Genomic DNA, 13,882 nt, shown 5'->3' on the forward strand with positions numbered 1-13,882 from the left:
CCTGAAGTACACAAGCCATTATTGCCCGCCACTGCAGTTTGATGTAAAGCATTCAATGAATGTATATTAAAAAAAAAGGGTTTGCAAATACAAACTGTACTGAATGTCAAAAGGTCAGACGGTGTACCTAATATGGCCAATGAGGTCGACACATTTGAAGTGAAACTGAATAAGGCATTTGAGTGCTCAAAACCTTTCGAGCGCAATCAAATGCAATTACAGGATGGTCTCCGCTCCCCCTGCCATCCCGTTTCTTTACGGTTATGCGTAAATGTAATATGTCTAAATTAGACACGTATATCAGCTCCAAAATGAATGTAAATGTAATCTTGGCTCCCACTGCACTGAAACAGACTCTTTTTTTTGTTGCTGTTGATTTTTGCTAGAGATTAGCGTCATGTCGCTGCCTCGTTGCAAGACACTAAAGTTTGTTGGCAGGGCTTTGCACTGAGCATTTTTTTAAACACAGATACCTCATACAGATTAGGGAAGCGCATTATAACTCACGGAAGCGTGAGTTATAATCTGCTTTCTCAACCAAAAATTCCTCAAGAAAAAAAAAGTTGAACAGTGCAAAACTCCGGAAATGTGAATTTATAAATGAAAACAGGAATGCTTTTAGTCTCTTTGCATTCTCATCACATCTGGCCTGCAAGACGGACTAAAAATGTATTTTTCATGCCAAGCCAGTATAAGACAACATCGCCAACTGGCATCTTTTGAATATACTTGTATTTGTACATGTGAGTAAGGACTTGGTTAGAGATCAAATCTCAATTCCAGCCTTCTGTATGTCATATCTCATAATTTATGCTATTTTGGTTTAAAATACGAATCCAGGAAATTTGGAATGTTTGTTTTGTGGTCAGGAGTGGTGGCGGGGGGGCAATTATTTGGCTGCAGGACCAAGTCCCTACTCTATGTCAATATTTTAAACCTTATAATTAATCATTTAATAGAAAAATATGTACTGGGAATCATTTATGTGACCCATCCTTTAAAGAGGCCAAAGACATGCACATATGTGGCTGGTATGACGTGTGTTGCCTGAGTGTGTGTACATGTTGACCCGTAGTGTCAATCCTTCATCATGCATGTGATCCCCAGAGCCCTGTGGATGACGCTCTGACAGAGCCCAGCATCAGGTGGGAAACAGGGATTCCGCTGAGGGGGGGTGGAATAGAACGCAATCCCCAATCAGGCCAATCAGTGGCACGACAGTGATAGATTGATGAGAGCTGTCATGGTTCTGATGAGCTCCCGGTCGTTCGGTCAAAGCATTGCTATTTACATAGCCTGCCCTGTATCATCTGATTGCAATTTCACCCCGGCTACATTTTTTTTTGTTAGGGGCAATTTGTAAAAAGGGGAGGCTTATTTGTCTTGCACCGCCAACGTCAGCTGGTATGCAGAGCCCATGTGTCGGTCCGTGTGTGTGTGTGTGTGCATGTTTGGAGCAGCTTAAATGTGCTTTAGGTGGGAGAGGAAAAGAGAGTAAGAGGGAGGGGAAGGGAGGTAGAGAGAGAGAGAGAGAGAGACAGAGAGAGGGGGAGGGCGCTGGAGGGAGGGAGGGAGAGTGGGACGGAGGGAGAGAGAGAGACTGACAGACAGACAGGCAGACACAGAGAGAGAGAGAGAGACAGGGAGAGGGAGCGAGACAGAGACAGAGAGAGACAGAGAGAGACATAGTGACAGCAAAATACAGAGAGACACAGAGTAATACAGATAGAGATACAGTGACAGAGAGACAGAGTAATACAGATAGAGGCAGAGAGAGACAGAAAAATACAGAGAGAGGCTGAGAGAGACAGAGAGAGACAGAGAGACAGAGAGAGACAGAGAGACAGAGGCAGAGAGAGACAGAGTCATTTTCTCATGATTCCTTGCTCTAGTGCCCGGCAAATGGCACTGCCTACCTCTGTCTTGCTTTCCCATTTTTCACTCTGACATCAAAAGCAAGGAGCAGTCCTGTATAAAGGACAGCATGTAATTGCAGCACGCAATCAGGGCTGTTGAGATACATCTCTATTTTGTTTAGGGGAGCATGGCTGTCTGTCAACAACTTTGTTCATGACACCGCATTGCAATTTTCAACTCACTTCACAAAGAGCTGCAGTTTGGCAAATACTGAACCCAATAAAAAAAGAGAAGCCTCGAGGTTTTCAAGGGCATTCCCAGTTGAGGTTTACTGCCTTGCTAAACAAAATCAAGAATGACACATAAAAAAACACCTTTACAAAACGGTGACTGACAATGACGTGCTAGCAAGCTAACAGTTAGCATTGATAGTTGCGGGTAGTTGAACATAAATGGTTAACACATTTTGATTTAAAAATACTCGCCAGCTGATATTCTTGATCAGCAAATCAGCGTGCTTCGGATGAGATCGATTCTCTGCGTTCTGTAATTACAAAAAAAATAAATAAAAAAGTAAGGTACAGATCGTAAATATTGATTTTCAGTACAGTCGTGTAGTATTTGTACTCGATTATGGCACATTAGAAGATTTCTGGCAGGTGGCCCCACCCTTTTCTCTCTGACATCAAAATCAAGCTATAGCACAGCAAACAGAGAGCATCAACTTCGCTCGCAAATTCTTCACAACGCTCTGATGCCGAGGCCAAAGCTGGCCCCCATGTGTTTGTTCACCCCTGACCACTTGGGCTGTCGTTGCCGTGATATGACACCTGTCATAACATCTCGCGGTGCATTGTCAGCGGAGGGCTAATTACTTTACATAGTGTCATAGCAGTCACCCCTAAACTCCTGAGCCAAAGTGGTGAAAGGCATTTTGGCTCCAAATGTACTCCACCTTAAATCAGACTCGCCCGAAAGAACCTCGGCGTCTTAAACGTCTGCAGATGTGTGAGATTTGTCACCCCCGTGACAGCGTTTGCTTCTTTGTCCTCCAGACCCGTCCGCCCCGCCACGCCCGAGCAGCCTGCGTGTCACCAACGTGACGCAGGGAGATGAAGGTCTGGTGACAGTTCGTCTCAACTGGAGCTTGCCAGAGGAACCCGACATTCCCATACATCACTACAAAGTGTTCTGGAGCTGGACTGTGCCCACCAAGTCGACGATTTCATCCAAGAAGAGGAGGAGAAAGACCACCAACGGGGTAAATGCTCCCTCCCAATCGTTCAAACCCCCATCCCTACACACCCCTTCTTTATTTTCCGATATTATCTCACTCAAGGTCTCCTCCTCGGGATTCTCTATTGTTGCATGCGAAGCTATCAATCACAAACAGAGTTAACGGTTCTGTTTGTTGCTTTTCCTTCCTCAGACTGATTGAAGAACCCTTCAGCGCTGTTATGCTTTGAAGGACACGTTAATTGTGATTCATGCAGTATTTCCACAAAGATACATCATTGGCTCGTTATTTATTGTTCTTCAGACACTAGCAGGATGCTAAAGATCGCTCTGGGGCTTTATTGATGCCGACTGGCAGCCATCTCTTCTGTTGCTCATGGTGCCTATTTTCTGTGGCTTGATCACATGTAAGCATTTTATTTGCACATACAACAAATGCATACAAATTCTAAACAGATTAATTCATTCACTGCCAGACGATGTGCAAAAATGTGTCCACTACAGCGCCAGGGTACACGTAACTCGGAGTTCAATGCAACAAAACACTCGACTGAATATGCCTTTTGGAATAAACACATTGAAAAAAATCAGTTTCTTTCTTCAGATGCAATTTTAAGTCATTCACTGCCAGACGTGCAAAAATGTGTCCACTCGAGTGCTAGGGTTTTTGTCATTTTCCCTCAAATTGCAGGAGTTTTAGGAGTACATAAACATTCAATGCAGTTTTAGACACCTTAGATTCTCTTCTTTCATCAGAAGAAAAAAGTTGATTCCTAAGTTTTAATGGTCTGGAGTCATCTGAGCTTGAAATGAGGGCGGATGTACAAAATACAATACATACATATTGATTTATATAGCGTTTTAACAACAGCTAAAGCCGTAACAAAGCGCTAACACGGACAAAGGCAAATGCTGCACCTTCGTGGAAGTGAAAAAACATTGCCAGAGGTCTGACCATCGCTTTATTGGCACCCCCAGCAAGAAAAAACAAAACCTGAACACATTCGGAAATGACGCTTCACGCCACGCTTTTCAATTCCCGAATAAATTCGGGAACGGCAGTGAATGACTTAATATTATTGCCGTATCCACTCGGCACTTGTGAATGGAAAAGCAAAACATGCAGAATTGAGCTCCCGGTAGAGTACGCTATGGTTTCACGTGATGCTGCTGTTTTGTGTGACCGGTAGGCATGTTTTTCCACGAGAGATAAATGTGAAACTATCCCATCTTAGTGGCGCCGTTATACGGGAACACCTTTGTTTACCATGGTAATTTCCAGACTGTGAACGGCATGCAATTGAATAGTTTGTGCTGCACTGTACAAATGAGATTGGTTCTGGTTGTACTTAGTGCTCTCTTTTTTTTAAGGGAGTTGTATTTTATATTTATGCCTACAAATGTTTTCCATACAAATACTGTAATATTTTATGCCTCTATGACATTGATGTAGGTTAGGGAGAGACTATGTCGCGTTCCAGCCTCAATACAGGCTGCCAAAGGAATGAAACTCCATCATAAACTCAAAACCTCCTGTTATGTATCGTGTCTTCATTGATTAGACCTTGCTCAGATCAGTTAGTCCCCACCCCCCATACCCCCCCGCCCTAAATCATCCTCCCACTACAGCACATTGCTACTTCTATAGAATGTTGATCGCTGTGGAGAATTTTGAGACCTTTTGCCAAGCCTCATAACTTAAAACTGAGACACTAAATTCAATTTGGAATCATTCTCGTAAGTGAATAGAGTAAATGTATGGCTACACGCAGTATTGGTTATTTTCTCTGACATTTACACAGCCTGCGTGATGCTGTGTGGATGTCTGGCAAAAGTTCTTCTGCTCCATTTTTTTGGAATGCTTGGTTGCGGCAACCAAATGGACTGTGACAAACCACTTTAGGAATGAAACAATGCTCCCAGCACAGTAATTTGACTAGTCTGAGTCTGTATGATTATTTTTTCCTACTTAAAAAGATGGTAGCATACTCCAAAAGTCAATCAAGTTTGACAAATGTATCTTAAGGATTTACTGGTGACAGCAAAGAGGAAGAGTGTGATGATAATCAATGAGAAGGAAATGGTCCTTTAACATTGGAACGTGTCAGTGGTTTACAATTAGATTTCAATTACAAGAGGTCTTCAGTTTACAACAGAGTTTTGTTCCGAGCTAGTTGTAGACCTCATTTGGAACACGGCACAGTCTGTCACTAACTAACCTGTTCTAATGCTAATGTTAAAAGAAACTAATTCAAAAGTGTAATTAAAGCTTTGACTGTATGGATTTTTAACACAGTAATTCCATGCTGCTTGCATGGCGATACAGACTGAGCCCTGCTGTGAATCGTGAAAAACTGCAAGTAATTGACACCCGCACTAAAAATTGCCAATATAAACCATTTAAACTGCCAATACTGTGGAATCTCTAGTTCTGAACTTAATTGGGCCGTTAGCCCCTTTGTAACTTGAACGTTCATAAATCAAGATAATATTTCCCATTGAAATGAATGAAAATGCAAATAATCCATTCCAGCTGCACAATCAAATTATACGTAGCTCTTTTAAAACCGATCCGTGGTTACAAATGAATAAAGTTTGATACAGAAACTAGTGAAAACACATACAGTAAAGTCTCGTTATATCGATATTCAAGTGAGTCCGAAAAAATATCGATATAACCGGGACTATCGATATATCCGACCCTGTTTGCATGTAATTTTCTCCGTGCGTGCATAGAAATAGTCTCGATATAACCGGGACTATCGATATATCCGATATCGATATAACGAGACTTTACTGTACTTTGATACAGAAAGAAAACGTAACTATTTATTGCCTATTAATTTTGCTAGAGGATCAGAAAATGGGGAAGAGGGCAGCAGTTCCTAATTGAAAAGGATTCCTTTATAGCAGGGGTGTGAAATTCATTTTTTGCCGCGGGCCACATTGTAGTTCCGGTTTCCTCTCTGGCGCCGTTAAGCCATTAGAAGGTTTCATCCACTCCTCATATTACATATAGAGCGCACAACAAATTAATTAATGACTACTTTTCAAATTTGAAGTAATAAATAATGACTGTTCTTGTGGTTTACATTGGACAATTTGAAAGTTTGGTTGGGACTTAATAATAATAATACAGTAAAGTCTCGTTATATCGATATCGGATATATCGATAGTCCCGGTTATATCGATACTATTTCTATGCACGCACGGAGAAAATTACATGCAAACAGGGTCGGATATATCGATAACCCCGGTTATATTTTTTCAGACTCCCTTGCATATCGATATAACGAGACTTTACTGTATTACATTTAATTTCTAAGCGCCTTTCAAAACTCTCAAGGACACTTTACAGTCACGGATTGAGCAAGCATCATGGAACCTGCTTTATTTGCCTTCGCGGGCCGAACAAAATGGTGTGGGGGGCCGGATTTGGCCCCCGGGCCTCGACTTTGACACACGTGCTTTATATGAATCCTTTTCAAAAAATAATATATAAAATATGAATGTTTTTTTTTCCACCAAATTGTTGGGCATTGATTCCATCGACAAAAACAAGGATGAGAGAATTCTGGAATTGTGATGACTGTACATACACCGACAACTTGAGACGTCAGCACAAACATGCAGAGCAGCGTTTCTGCTTGTGAAAATTATTTCATTAGTGATTCAAGCAGAAAGCCTACTCGTCTAGACAGCCTGCACACACCTGTGGAGAAGTCTTCTCCTGAATTAGTTTTTCAAAATGAAGAGCAGATGTGGCACCGAGAACTGAGACACCAGACACCTATTGACACATGTACTACTGGTTTCCACTTTGGCACCTTGGGGCCTTCGAAAGCACCCCGCTGGCCGAAGAATGTCAAAACAGGCACGCAGTCAATAACGAGAGCTCATCAAGCCTCACCGCTGCCAGCGCAATATAAGAAAGCCAAGGTGGGGATGGAAACCCCGGGAGGCTGTGACAACACGGCTCCCTCACGAGACCCTAAAGGCTATCTCCTCACCACGAGGAGGCCTTCCTAGGCTCCACATGTGTTCTTCATCAGAAGGGCTTTCCCGCAGGACTCGTTTTGGCACAAGGCTTAGCTTGAGCTTGGATGGTGACAAGCATCTGACAAAGTGTTTTCGCGACACGACTCAAATGCCAACCGTGCTGTCTGTCGTCACAGGCCCAGAGCTGGGTGGACCTGGAGGCCCTGCAAGTCAACAGCAGCTACACTGTGGAGCTGCAGGCAGTGACGTATTGGGGACAGGTGCGGCTGAAGAGTTCCAAGGCCTTGCTGCATTTCAGCACCACCCAGAATTCCGAATCAGGTAAACACCACCTTGGATAATATTTACTCCTTCCTTCAGCTGGCGGCACGCATTGGAAATTAGTTCCACGCATTGTCATGCATCGCCTGTCTCAGAGAAGCAAAATGTAAATATCAAACCATCTTAACTCATTCACCGCCATTCACGAATTTATTAGGGAATTAAAAATATGACGTAGAGCGCCATTCCCGAATTTTTGGGGTTTTGTTTTTTCTTGCTTGGGTGCCGATAAAGCGCTGGTCAGACTTCCCACAATGTTTTTTTCCCTTCCACAAGTGGGGCAGCATTTCCCTTTTTTTCCATGTTAGTGCTTTGTTCCAGCTTCAACTGTTCTTAAAGTGCTATATAAACCAATATGTACTGCCGCCCTCATTTCAAGCTCATATAACTCCAGACCCATACAATTTAGGAATTAATGTTTTTTTTTAATGAAAAAGGATAGTGTAAGGTTTCTTTCACTGCATTGGATGTTTATGTAGTCCTAAAACTCAATATTCTGTGGGTCCTAGAATTCGAGTGACAATGACAGAAACCCTGGCGCTCAAGTGGACACATTTTTGCACATCTGGCAGTGAATAAGTTGAAAGTGCATCTGAAGGAAGAAAGTGCTTTTTAAAATGTATTTATTCCGAAAGTCGTCTGCTGTCAAGTATTTTGTAGTATTGAACTCTTGTAAAACAGTGTCGGCCTGCATGGATATTGCGCAACATCACCTGATTACAGGATGTGCGATTGTCATGAGACAGTGAACCAGCTAGAATTTAATACGCAGTCCATTTTGGCCAAATCGTGCGCGAGACACAATTAATTCAAAAACAATCTTCTTTTTTTTGAGGAGGTAGGCACATATTTAATTTTGGAATCAAAAGCAAGACACAAAACGATGGACGCGTAAAAAATATCCAGACCAGACGATTGTTGTGTCAGATGGAAAAAGAACATCTGGTCAAGAATATGTATAGTTTGCCCTCTCTGAAGTGTCACAGCAGAATTTTGAAGTATAGTTTATTTTGAGATCAATATGGCCAATACAAAGTGACATTTCTAAGCATACACGCCATTAGCCTGACCACTAGCTAAAGCTTGTGAGTGAATGAATAAAACCACGAAACATCATACGTCAAGAATGGTTGATTGTTGCGAGAATGAAAAGTTATAAAATGTAAAATAACTTTAAATTTAGTGCAACATATTTAAAACTAACTAAATTGTATTTGAAGAAGCCGCGCTCTGTGTCATTTTGCTGATCCGTCACGAAAGTCAGTTTTCCTTAGTTTGTTTGCATTCCGCGAGCAAAAAAAAAAAAAAAAAATGTAACTGTTAGCAAACAGACGACTCCTCAGTGCTACAAGCATACACGATTTTTATGTAGTATAGAAGTTGGCTGGGCTTGGAATTAAGCTTGTTGGTACCCATCCAACTTTGGCACGTTCATGCATAAAGAACATGTTGTGGCTACTTGGTTTTGACAAGGAAACTGTTGTCTTTGTGTTGCCACGCTGCGGCCATGACAGAATCAATGTGGCGTTTCAACTGCAGAAGAAACTATTTCTCATTTCTCTTCCTAGTAAATTCAGTGCCCAAGTCAAGGAAAGAAGAGATACCCCCTGCTGGACCAACCTTGGCAAAAGGAAAACGACCTTCTGGCCCACTGGAGGTGGGCACACCCTTCTACCAAGATGGCCAGCTGCAAGTTCGTGTCTACTGGAAGAACCGCGGTGGTAGGAACCAAAACTTTATTGATTTATAGCTTTAATAAAATCACATTAGCACCCGATTTGAGGCCAGGAATGATGAACGCCATAATAATGTGTTATTCTTGGCTTTCCTCAGCCAAACAATGGAAGAATCTCTTCATAGTTACCTGATTGTGTCGATGGGCTAAATGAATCAATGTGTCTTTGTGTGAGGGCTGAATCGGGGCTGGGATGGGGGGGATAGTGTAAAACCTGCACACGGGGCTGGCAGAGCGCAGCCACTGTTTAGCAAAGAACAATAAACACTCCAAGTGGGAGCTGCGCAATGGGATTTATTGACAGCTGCCTTCAATAGATCCCCGCTCAGGCGGTGAAGAAGTCCATTTTGTCTCACAAGAGCTCATGTCACGCGACACGGGAAGGATCGTGCCTTTGCCCGAGTAGACACGCCTGTCCCTGCGGCGTCCGTTCCCCAAGTCTTCGGTTAATACCGGAGTGGAAATATGGGAGCTTTGAAAGCAACACACTCAGGGTAACCTGTCAAATCCCATTGGCTGCTCTATGTTCTGTTACTAATCTATGTCATTGGGCCAAGCCAAACTCTACATCCCAGAGTCAAGAATGCAAAGCCTGGCTTGAAGGGAAAGGCCTGGTGAGACACCAACTGCTGAATCAGAAGAAAGGGCGAGGAGATGGAGACGGCCCAAAACTGTTCGCAAATGTTGGCTTGGAGTGTTGCTAACTGCGATCAATCACCGCTGGGGAATCACTGTGTTAGAGAACATTGTAAATCCTCTTCCAGGCTCCTCGTTTCTCCCTGTCTGCAGCGTACAGTATTTGCTGCTGCCATTCATTAGACTTGAGGGATGACCCCGGTCTTTGGCTCCGGCAAGCCGAGTTATACTACTGTAAACACAAAGATAACCTGTGGAGTTGCAGTTTTAGGACATCTGGTTTGTGTGACAGACAAAATAAAAGGACAGGTTAACTGGAGCGTGATTAAATTCTCATTCATTGTGATCCAAAGCAGCTTGTGGCTCTGGGCTGTCTCCAGAACGCCAAAGTGTACTGCACTCTGTACTTGATCAGATAATATATCGCTGTCTCCCCACCATGCAGACAAAAGGTTGTAGGACGGCAGTGAAGGTGGCAGTCTGGTAGTAAGTGTTCTGACTGATTCCATCCGTCCATTCAATGCTCTTGCACGGGGTCATGGGTGAGCTGGCGTCTAGCCCGGCTAACTTCAGGCAAAAGGCGGAATGGTTGCTTCCGACTGGCCGCTTGTCCATAACAAGCCACGTAAACAAGGGGAAACAACCATACACGCTGTCACTGAATCACTGAACCCACGCTGGGCCTCTGGTGTGTCTGTGGAACAGTAAAGCACAGTGCATTGTGGTTCCCTGATCAGATAATATATCGCTGTCTGCATGAAATGCAGACAAAAGGCTAGAGGACAGTGGCAGTCTGGTATCTACAGTTTTGACTGATTCTATCCATTCATCCATTTTGTACACATTTGGAACCAAACCCATAAGGCAGACTGTGGACTGGTTGGTTGCCAGTTACTAACAAGACACATATACCGTGAAAAACATTTACTTTCATCCAGTCAAGAACTGAATTTATGCTTCTGGGTAATCTCTAGAACATCAAACTTAATCAGATGGTACATTATATCCTTGTCTGACCGACACTCAAACATAAGGCCAACAGTATGGTAGCAATAGTTCTGATCGACCCCATCCATCTATCCATCTGTCCATTTTTTATACTGCTTATCTTATTTCGGGTTAATGGCCATGTCTATGAACTTCTGGCACAAGGTGCATTACTGCACACCCGACTGTTTGCCACTCAATTACTGGCATCAGACCTAAAGCCAGCTGAGTGAACCACTGCGTTATCAATGCTCGGCCTATTCGCGACCTTTTTTTCCCCTTTCCCATTCCTTGTTGTACATGACACTTTCCCTCAGTTCCAAACACTGGCTAAGCATATCTCCCCCCTCTTCCCCTGTACTTCCTGGTACTCTGTAATTCCTCTCTTCTGCTTCCAAAGAGCTCAGGGGCTCTGAGTGCTAGTGCTGAATCTAAACCTTCAAAGGGCCCCTTTTATCTCCCCGCCGCAACCTCGGCCCCCGCTGCGAGGCGAGCGCAGCGTCGCTCAATTATTAATCAGACACATTTTCGCACACATTTGAGCGACACAGTTGAATGAAAAATGAGTTTGGTAACATAAGAGGAGGTCCACAGCGATGATGAGCTCATGAGAGTACGTTTATGAAGGCTAATGTGTCCAATTAAGGCCATTTCGGCTGAACTGAGGAGGATTACTATCCTATTTTTTTCAGTCACTTGGGTCCAAATTGACATTTTTCCGACTTGATGGCAAACAGCTGCAACGCCGTCGTCCATGCGGCTTGTGCATCTGTCCACTATTTACGTGCTGTTAGCTCTGCTTTAAGTCTCTACCAAGTCCCGGAGGAAGTATCTGGAAAGATTTTCAGCTGTTAAACGCTTCGTTCTGCTTACTAGCTAGCCGCTAACCGTGTGCGTTTGCTGCCAAGCGGATAGTGTAAAGTGGGCTTTTAGAGATTCCTCCCAAAAGGCAGCTGTAGATAAAAAACAAGGAATGGGAAAAAAGAGCCTGAATGAAGAATGAAAAGACGACTTTAAGGATATCAATACATGCATTTAGAAATGTAATCAGTGGCAACTTTTTAAGTGGAAAAGTTTGGACCGCTTTTACAAAACAGGAAAAGAGCGAGTAGTTATCTGCATCTCAAGCTGGAGTGGTGTCATTTAATCTTATCAGCCTGTCTCATGAAATAAATCTTACGCTTCATCAAATGCCGTCAGGATGGAAAGAGGGCGAAGGGAGGGACAATTTTGTACTGTACATCGCTACATTACAGAATTGGCGCTTTATATATGTGGCCATATTTAATACGTTCAAATCTTGTCGAGATAATATTGACCTAAATTGGCCACTTCCATTTTGTCGAGCAAGAAAAACGTTATCATTATTGACTCATGTCTTAAACATTTCCTGCATTAAAAGTAAAAATGTTGAAAACAACTCATTCCCCAGACAAATTGCTTGTTTTATTTCCAACCCCGCTGCACGAAACCAGCAAGAAGTAAAAATGCTTGCCAGCTTTGATTGCCAGTTCTAGAACACTACAAAACACTACAAACAACATTACTGTCTGATTTAGAACACAGTACAGTGAGACCTCAACTTACAAACACCTCAACTTACAAACTTTTTGTCTTACAAACGTCAAATTTATGAAAATTAAATCTTATAATAAGCACTATTTTCATAATACACACCCACCACGGCTGGCGGAGTGGTCTTCGGCGGAAGCACATGACCGAACAGCACCAGAGGTTAAGTTACCAACAGTCCTTATGGAAGGTGACTCTCCTTCCATATGCCATCAACGACCATCAAAAAGGTCAATAAAACTTTATTTTACAGCACAGTTTATTTCTTTAATTACAGTCGTCATGTAATGCGCCTCTCTTTCCAAACAGCAATTCCCTTTGACCTTCGACCTCCAACGCCATTCCATCAAGCCATAAATGACCATCACAAATGTAAATAAAGTGACTTTATGATACAATGCAGTGTATTTCTTTCATTACAATACAATATCACATTTATTATACATAGAATAAGGTATGTTGTGTGTAGTTTTAAGGCTTATTTAGTTGAAAAGTATATTTTATGGAAACTCTGGAACGGATTATTCCCATTTTAATGGTTTCCTATGGGAATTTTTTTTTGAGATACACACTTTTCGCCTTACACACTCTGTCTGGGAACCAATTAAGTTCGTAAGTTGAGGTCTCGCTGTATTTCACTTACATGGTCTCATTACAATTGTTTTTAATTAAAAACATTTTCTCTTGTATGTGTCTTATGTTCCAGAGCCTGGAATGAACCGCTACCACATCCAGTGGATGCCTGAGTACTGCCACCACAACGAGACGCGGGGACCAGAAAAATCCTCAACCCAGGTTTGTATCCAGCAGCCGTGTCACACCTTTGATGAGATTTGCTTTGTAAAGGTGCCCGCTTCCAATTTTTGACTTTGAATTGTAAGTGTAGTAGTCACCGGAAACATCCGTAATGGGCCCAAAATACACATACAATAACAAGTCCAAAAGTCTCCACATGATACAGCGACAGCACAAAAATCAACACCAGCTACCGTATGTACCAGCTACATATGTACGTACATACGTACATACCGTACATACCGTAAATAACGTACATACCGTAAATAATGTACATAACGTACATACATACATACATACAGTACAGAAAATTTACGACTGCACGAGTTAGCCTGGAGTGACTCTTCACCTCCTAGTTTGAATGCAAGCAACATTAGCATTACTCCGCTGACTGTCGTCTCCAGTCATTTTCCTTATTTAATGGTCCACGTACTTCTAATGTACCATATTCAAACCAAATTTAATGGTCTATGCTTTCATTCCACGCTGCTACGAGGCAAATCCAAATGGTGCCACTTGGGAGACCAAAGTTGCAGTTGTAGTATTAACCCAGACTAAGTCAGTGTTTCCCACACAGATTTGATTTGGGTTCCAAAATGGGTTGTGGGTCAGTTTCTAAGCAGATTTTAAAGAGAGATGCGGTTTCTTGCCAAAGAGCTCTTTAAGTTCACGTTCGGTTCCTAGAAAGGAAACGAAATTCGAACTTTGGTGTTGGGCTGAACAAGTTCGTCCAACTTTACTGAG

General features: G+C 42.6%; 1 protein-coding gene across 1 annotated transcript in view; it reads left to right on the forward strand.

The window, feature by feature from the left end:
- LOC148894833 (anosmin-1) overlaps positions 1 to 13,882 on the forward strand; it is a 75,611-nt gene that overhangs the window by 51,473 nt on the left and 10,256 nt on the right. The window contains exons 7-10 of the mRNA XM_089002847.1: positions 2,913 to 3,118; positions 7,269 to 7,413; positions 8,982 to 9,134; positions 13,050 to 13,138. Coding sequence (XP_088858973.1) covers positions 2,913 to 3,118; positions 7,269 to 7,413; positions 8,982 to 9,134; positions 13,050 to 13,138 — 593 coding nt within the window. The remainder of the gene's footprint in view (positions 1 to 2,912; positions 3,119 to 7,268; positions 7,414 to 8,981; positions 9,135 to 13,049; positions 13,139 to 13,882) is intronic.

The sequence above is a fragment of the Hippocampus bargibanti genome, linkage group LG08 (genome assembly GCF_051943395.1).
Source record: "Hippocampus bargibanti isolate YZ-2025 linkage group LG08, ASM5194339v1, whole genome shotgun sequence".
NCBI classification, from domain to species: domain Eukaryota; kingdom Metazoa; phylum Chordata; class Actinopteri; order Syngnathiformes; family Syngnathidae; genus Hippocampus; species Hippocampus bargibanti.